The 8,652-nt window shown below is 37.3% G+C and overlaps 1 protein-coding gene across 1 annotated transcript in view; it reads right to left on the bottom strand.

The window, feature by feature from the left end:
* Positions 1 to 4,478: 4,478 nt before the first annotated feature.
* Positions 4,479 to 8,652, bottom strand: part of LOC115633080 (glypican-6) — a 67,252-nt gene continuing 63,078 nt past the window's right edge. Inside the window, exons 6-8 of the mRNA XM_030530456.1 lie at positions 6,141 to 6,673; positions 5,906 to 6,075; positions 4,479 to 5,844 (exon numbers count right to left, since the gene is read on the bottom strand). Of these exons, the coding sequence (XP_030386316.1) occupies positions 5,384 to 5,844; positions 5,906 to 6,075; positions 6,141 to 6,673 (1,164 nt within the window). The 3' untranslated portion in view covers positions 4,479 to 5,383. The remainder of the gene's footprint in view (positions 5,845 to 5,905; positions 6,076 to 6,140; positions 6,674 to 8,652) is intronic.

Here is an 8,652-nt window from a genome sequence, read left to right as displayed (position 1 = left end):
GGCCATTTTTATTTTTCTTTTTTTTATCTTCATCATTAAATTATGTTAAATTCATTTGTGTATTGAATTGCTCTCCATTTGAAGGATAATCAATAATTAAGCTCACATGTGAATCCATCTCAGGTGGAACTGTCTTCGCAATTTTTGAAGTAAATTGCACCTGTCTTTCTTCAATATAAATCAAAAATTTTAATAACGACAATGGAGTCAAATTTATCTACCAAAAATTTCGATGAAGCTCAATCAAGATCAAGATAATGATGGGAACAATCAAAAATTATTCAATGTAACAATAGAACAATGTTTTCGTGAGGTAATAGAAAATAATATTTTATTTTTATGCAAATTAAATGAGCACTAAATGGGAATCAAATGTTTTTACAATAATAGAAACACAGCTAAGGCATTTTTTAGAAGCAATGTTATAAAATAGTTACATTGATAAAAATACATGTTTATATTTGTTTGTATAGTATTAAAAAAAGTATTTGCCGAATCATTAGAAAAGTATTATTTAAAACTACAAGAAATTTAATATGATTAGAAATATCTATATATTATATTTTTGATTTTGGAATTATTTAGATTACTTTTATTATTTAACTAGATCGCAATAAAACACTTAAATTGATTTTCTCTCTAGCTTCCACTATATCTTACAGCAGGCTCTGCTTTACTCTTTAGTGGTGAAGCCTACAAATTTCACATTATATTTCAGTATAACTTTGAAATTCGAGGCGCAAACAACTAAAACAATAACATACAAATAATGTCTGCTAACAAGAACAATGCAACAACCAATAAACAGGAGGAGATAGAACCAGAGCCGGAATCGTTTGACGAGATCGACAAACGCTTAGAAAAATTGCTGGCGCGAGTCAACACTTTGGAGACATCCTTGAACCAGTTGCATGAGACCTTCCAGCCCCTCAACCCAAATGCCAATGATGGTGCTGATGGTGCTGATGGTGATGGTGAGCAGCCAGCTGACGATTTTGATGACGAACTGGTTGATAATTTCGCTCCTACTATTGATAACGATGGCCATTTCGAAAATGCGGAGATTGAGGACATCGATCTGGGGAACGAGAATTAGCTGTCCGCACATCTTCGACGCCACAGAGTCTTCTAGATTCTGCCGTTCTTAGGTATTACCAATCTTGTTTCCTGTAGATCTAACACAATTTACGCTTCATTAAGAGACCCACATACATGTGGAGCGTCCGGCTAACACTTTTACTTTTATCTGTTCTGGTTTTCTCATAGTATTTGAATAAATTTTAAATATGCAAAAATGCACACAAACAGATAAGCCTATTTATTCGATGCTGAAACAAAATGCGTATTTCAAACAGCTTTTAAATTTACAATTTTAAAAGTTGCAAACATTTTAATTGATTTAATTTTTGAATAAAACAAAAGCCTAATCAACACGCATTTCTAACGGAATTTGGTTCGACGATTTTGTGGTGAATAACAATTTACCACGAGGTAGATAACTTGTTGTAGTTCTGACCACAACTTGTTACTCTCAGCAAATGAGCACTAGATGGCGCCGTGTTAATTCGCTTGGAAAAATGCAAGAGATTCGCCTCAAACCAACCATGATTTAAAGGAATTGGTCACAAATAATCCATTCATCTATTATTGTACATATATATAAATAAATATGTTACATATGCATACTACACATACCTTTTGGAGTAAAATACGCATATTTTTTATATCCAAAGGGTAAAAGGGTATACTAGTTTAGTGCGAATGTATGTATGTAATTATACTTGTATGTATATTTACTTATTTCAAATTGTATGTTACAGCCTGTCCTGCAAGTCATACCCCGATTCACAGCCGGAGATAACTCAAAAGAGTATGAAATGGGGCAGACGGAATTTCGTCCCCCGACAATAATTGTTCTTGGTAAAACACAACACCAAGGACAATCCTGCGATTAGCCAACGGCAGAATCAATCTTCTGAGCAGAAGTCGGCTTGATTCGAATGGCAAACGAAAGTTCAAGCCACGAGGAGCAAAACGAAGAAATTGCTTATATAATAATAAGAAATTGATTATAATAATATTAAAATGTATAGTATTAAAATTTTTAATAATAACATTTATAATAATATTTATAATAATAATTATAATAATAATGATAATGGATGTCCTTTTGGTGTCCTTTTTCGTGTATATTTTATTTTCTATCTTAAATTTTTTCTATGTATCTAATTTACATTAATTATAACAATATTTATTAGTTTTTTAAATTTGTAAATAAAAGAAAATAAAAATACCTTAAAATACACTTTAATTGGATTTTGTATTAGTGCGGTTTGTGAGGGGTGTGAAGAGGGTTGTTATAGGAAGGTCTCATAGTTGTATAGCTGACTCATAAATAAAAAAAATTCAGTTTGGCAGCTGGCCAAAACGCTTCAAATTGCTCAAAGCCAAAATTTGAAGTACCAGGCAAACAGAAACCAGCAGCAAGATGATTTTTTTTAAATTTAAAATTAAATTCGGCCGCCTAAAAGATGCTACACTTTTCTTAATGTTAGCCGGTCTTAACACCATTTAGCAGCTGAGGCTCAAACCAACATGTCAAATTGGTTTGAAGCCTGGCTACAAAATGGTTTAAAGCCTGGCTAAATTTATTTTTTAATTTTTAAATAAATCCTCTTCCTACTGCATTATGTTCGCCTAGTACGAGGCAAAGATGCCAATTTGCAAACTAAGTACGAGGGCAGCTGCGGCTTTCCTAAAATTTTTAAAATCGCCTGTAAATGCTAAAAATCCGAAATCGGAAGTACTAGGCGAACAGAAACCAGCAGGAAGATGCATTTTTTTTGAAAATTTAAAATTAAATTCGGCCGCCTAAAAGATGCAACACTTTTCTTAATGTTAGCCGGTCTTCACACCTTTTAGCAGCTGGGGTTCCAACCAATTCGCCGAATTGGTTTGAAGCCTGGGTGCAAAATGGTTTAAAACCTGACTGCATTTATTTTTAAATACATCATCTTCCTGCTGCATTATGTTCGCCTAATACGTAGCAAAAATGCCAATTTGCAAACTAAGTACGAGGGCAGCTGCGGCTTTCCTAAAATTTATAAAATCGCCTGCAAATGTTTAAATCCAAAATCCCAACTACTAGGCGAACATAAACCAGCAACAAGATGATTTTAAAAAATTACAAAAAAATAAATGTAAGCCAAGCTTCAAACCAATTTGGCAGCCGGCCTTCAAATCAATTCGGCAAAGTGAACTTTAAAGCCAGGTTTCAAACCATTTTGCAGCCGGTCTTCAAACCAATTAAATTAAAAATTTAGTTCAGCTGTATGATATGCTACACTTTTTTTTAACGGTAGCCGGTTTCAAACCGGAATTAATTATTAAATAAATAAATAGAAAAATTGGTTGCAGCGGTACAACTACATACAAATGAACGCAAATAAAAAAGGACACTTTTTAGGACTTGCTGCTGATTTATGTTTGCCTGAAGTTGACGGATAAGGATCAGATTCTGCTTCCTGCAGCAAATCAATAAAAAAGAGAAAGGTTGTTATATTTTAAAAGTTGTTTTATTTGAAATTAAAAAACTGTATAAAATATTTCCTTATGGTAAGTGACGCGGTGCTCGCAGCTGCGTAATCGAAAAGGACCAAGGACTATCCAAAATTGGTGACTTCCTTAACGAGCTAGCTGCGCAGTACATGGGGTGGGTACGAACCCATGAAGATGTCCTACCATGGCTTATGAGGAGGGGTCTGAAGACGTCACATCCGGTCGACCTTGCCATTAGATTTTTATGCACTAAAAGTATATAAAATAATTAGTTAGTTCCATAATCTGTAGGGTAAAAAGGTTATACATACGTATTAGGTTTGCACATAGTATGTAACAGACAGAAATAAGCATATCCGACCCCATAAATATAAATATTCTTGATCAGCATGCCGAGAGAAATTGATCAAGAGATGTTCATCCGTCTGTCTGTCCGTCCGTCTGATAAACGTCTGGATTTCGGAAACGGCTGAACGCACATGAACCACACTTGGTATGCAGACGCTCATAGTTCCTAGTCTATACGGGTTTATTTTATTTTTTTGATTTTTCCCCCTTTCCTTTTGAGTTTAAAATTCTAAGAATAGCGGAAGTTACAGAAAATGAAAAAGTTGTAGAAATGAAAAATTCTGACATGGACGTAGTGCATGAAATAATCAAAAGAAGTAGCTTGGATAGCTTCGGCCTCTTTTAATCCTTGATCTTTGTTTTGTGAGTGTGGGTTCTTAAGTTAGTTTTTGTTCCCATTGAATAATTTAACCTAAGTTATTAAGAAGTTGTCTTCTACTGCTAACTTGGAACGAGTTAGTCATGATTTGAAAACGATTTCAAGATCTTAAATATAAGGGATTAAGAAAATGCAGTTATTTTATTGTTGTTTGTCGTATGTTACGTGTTGTATTTGTTTTAATACACAAAATAATATTGTAAAATACAATTTATCAAAATCAAAAATAAATTAAATATTTGTAGAGTTACGAGTGCCTAATGAGTCGGAAGAACACAGAAGCACACACACTAGGCATTTACATAAATATAATTAATTATATTTGTTTTGCGCTTGCTACGAAAAGTACTCGGATTGTAACTTTGAACCTAAATTATCGTACAAAGATGCTTCAAATAATATATATACTATATATATGTGTGTGTGTTATTACAGTTTAGCGTTTAAAATTAGTTATTGCTGCGCTTTTGTTAATTGTTAGAATATAGATGTTCTGGCAATATTTCTTATTGTTGTTGCTGTTGTTGTTGTTGTTGTTGTATACATATAAATATAATACAAATATGTGCTTAGGGCTAGGGCTAAAATGTTTATAGTTAATTTTTGCTAAACAATCACATTAAACAGACCCGCATGCACACACTCTCTCACACACACACTCAAATACACATACAGAGACACACACAGATACAGACACACACACACACACAATGCCAGAGAGACTGGCATTTGCACACACACATTCAAGAATTTCGCACTTAAATCTAGCGGATGAGTTATACAACTAAAATGGGGATCGTTACGTATTTCCTTCCTTTGCTTTTTCAACTTTTGTTTTAAACTGCGTATGCAAAAGTTTTTTCAAAAATTTTGGACTTGCATTTCGTATAAAATTTGTTAATTAATTGTTAGCATTTTGTTTCATGGATGAATGACTGAGAGGTGTGGTGCAGGCAGCGGGCCCATTGTTGCACGATAATGTTGCGCCTCCTCCCTCCTTCCCGCCGCCGCACATTGGTTGCTTGTGCCTCGCTTGCCTCGTTTGGAGGAGTACGGAGCGGACGAAGACACAAGCGGCAGACGAGCATTTTAACATAATCACAGCAATTCGGCACAGACGCCGCCACCGAACCACGCCATATATAGTGGCAGCAGATAGACGAAGAGGGCGCGCCGGAGCGTCATCTTCTCGGGCGCACTGGAGCGCGTGGCATCATCGGCATCGTTGCCCTCATCGAGATCCGCATTGTCCTCGCTGCGATTCAATTCGTTGTGATCGTGAGTGATGTGCGTGTCATGGTCCAGCGGATTCGTGTCGTGGTCCACATTCGGACGCGAGGTGTAGGTGGTGACGGGCCCACCAGCACCACCGCCAGCACCACCACGATGCACATCCTCGTCGTCATCATCCTCATCGTCGTCATCATCGCGTCCCACGGGCTTCTCTGTATCGGGCTTGTGACTGGGCTCAAACGGTCCCAGGCCAGAGCCTTCGTCATCGTCCTCGTCATCTTCGGAGCCGCTGCCTGAACCGCCACCGCTGCCCAAATAGGGTTCCTCTGCAATTACAGACAATAGATTAGCTCTGTCGTAAGATAACATCAACTGCTCTCCACTTACCCTGCTCGCTCCAGTCCACATCCTGGCCATTGTGCGCATTCCTCAAATGATTGATTGCGTTCTTCAGATGGAAGAGTTGCGTTGAGATCTGCGCTGTTTGGCGGGTGCTCGCCGGATTGCCACTAAACTCTGGATTGGTGCCCAACTCTGTGGTCACCGAATGCATATATCTGTAAGACAACCATATGACACGTTAAGTTTATCGATTTGGTTGGACTTCCCAGCACCAAATTACCTGTCTATGGTGTGTCCATTCCAGCACATGCCATCAGCATCCGAGGAGGCGGCGATATCATCGTTGCTGCAGAGCGAATGCGGCAAGTTGGACCAAAACTTTTTGTAGTCCTTAACCCGTTGCCTTATGTCGCGCACAATCTTATCAAGGATGGGCTCCCGATCATTGTCATTGTCCCGATTGTTGTTCTGCTGCTTGCGTCGCTGTTGTTGTTGCTGCTGTTGTTGCTGAGGCTGTTGCTGCTTGCGGCGTCCCTGCTGACGTCTGTTGTTGCCATTGCCATTGCCACCCTCGGGCTGTTGCTCCTGCGATCCCGGATCAGCGCTGCGTCTTTCCCGCAGCACAATCGATTCATCGAGTGCTGCATCAATGTCCAATATATCAGCCTCCAAGGCGCTCTCCACCCGCGGTTCCTGCACAGCAACGGCTCCCGCGGACAGCAACAATTTGGGACTAACAGCGCGTTTGGCGCGTCGCAATGGGGGACGTCCACAACCTTGGAATACGCGACTCGTTATGTCCTGGCCGGAGTCCTGCAATATGAACAAATGATTACTCATTAGTATATTTGATGAATACAATAGTTATTAGAAAGTAGAATCAGCACTTTTCTGGTAAATATCGCTTAAGAGAGCAAAAATTTAAGCATTTACTGTACTAAGGTGGAAATTTGAATTACACCTTTTTGAATAAAAGAGCCCACATATAAATCCAGAGTCACCGTGCAGAATCGGAGTACTCCCATTAATACAAATCTGATATCAATAATTGGCTAAACTTTTTATCTCTGTGTCTACAACTGTGTCAAGTTTGTGAAGTGGTTCTTTCTTCCCTTATTTCTACTATATGTACCATTAGGGGTGAGTAGTTTAGAATCTTTCCTAAAACGTATCTCCAATTATTTCTTCCCTTTCTGTAATCCTTGATTTTTTTTATATCTCAGAAAAGTTCTCAGTATTTTTTGATCGCATTGTTTGATAAATAGTTCGTGCTTACTCTCTCTTTCTATTTATAACAATTGCACACTAAGAACAATTTCTTATGCTGATATACAAGTATTCGAGTACATCGCACTTTTAAAGAATTCTAGTTCAAACTTTCAAGCACTTTTGGGCCTCACTTAATGTTGACATGATGAAGTAAGGAGTTTTCACAGAAGTCAGGAATGTTGTAAACTGTAGCTTTAGCCAATAAGTCAAGTAAATAGAGGTATAATTCCAAGATTGCTGGATAAATTTTTTAATGAATCAAATGAGTGCGTTCATAACACTATTAATTCTAATGTGTAACTGAGTGAATAAGTCAAAGGAATACATTTATAACTATCCCTATATTATATTATTAATAACTGCGGAATACCTCAAATGTAAAACAAATCAAGAAACAAACGAGTCCACTCAAAGCACTCAAAAGAAAGAATTCGTCAGAGTCAGCTAGATTAATGCCTTATAGGTTGGGTAAGCTGATCCCAAAATAGTTAAATATTTGACTCTGTTTGGAATCCATAGATTGTTTAAGTTTTACGCAATGACAAGTATTTAATTATTATAATATAATGTTTGTTTTCACGAATAATTTTAATTCAAAAAATGTTGTTATTTAATTTTACGCACAATGCACAATTCTAAGGAATTTTGGAATTCTATTGTTAGAATGTTTGATTCATAAATTAGTGTTTTTTGCATTATGTATTTTATTTATACGACAACAGCTGCACAAACAATTCAAACCACAAACAAATACAAATATTGCTATATGCCATAGCGTGAATTACTGAAATGAATCCCCCGAAGAGCTCTGCCCACATCTGAAGTGAAAATTCTTCTGCTCAATTGACGCCATATCGAGTGTGTATGATACGTGCGCCTCGCAAATGCCGTCCATGTGCGCCCACTTTAGACATAAAAAAAAGCCTCACTACTGCTATTTATAACTTATCTCCAGATATGACATGGCTTGATTTACCTGCCTACCCCAACCTACCCACTCGAGGGGCCACAGACCCGCTATAATTACTTGGATGTGTGTGAGTGCCGGCCTTATCTTTGCCACTTTATCTGCTGACTGTGAATATTTACACCTTCACACACACACACACACATATATATACGTATATGTATGTATGTATTTCGCCTCCATACGGTGCACCGACAATGATTTATATCAACAATGACTCCTTCCTATAGGCTACCACTTAACCGTAAGGCGGAACTCCTCATCTTCCCAACTATTTATATACATGTATGTATGTACATATTATAGACCGTTAGCTTCAGTGCTCGTCCTACCAACTCCGGTAAGTAGTACATGGCCCACAGCTTCTCTGATTGCAATCTTAAAAGCCGCGCTATTAAAAAAAAACACACACACACACACACTAAAAACAAAAGGCTAAAAGTCAAGAAACTAATAAGAATTAAATTAAAAACTATTTCGCTGTTTGCTTTTATGAGCCGCAAACACACAGACAGACACCACACTCTCCCTCTCTCTCTGATATATGTATGTATAT

This window comes from Scaptodrosophila lebanonensis, unplaced genomic scaffold, assembly GCF_003285725.1.
Source record: "Scaptodrosophila lebanonensis strain 11010-0011.00,11010-0021.00 unplaced genomic scaffold, SlebRS2 tig00001415-arrow-pilon, whole genome shotgun sequence".
NCBI classification, from domain to species: Eukaryota; Metazoa; Arthropoda; class Insecta; order Diptera; family Drosophilidae; genus Scaptodrosophila; species Scaptodrosophila lebanonensis.
Note: the sequence above shows the minus strand (reverse complement) of the source record. Positions and strands in the feature narration are given on the sequence as shown.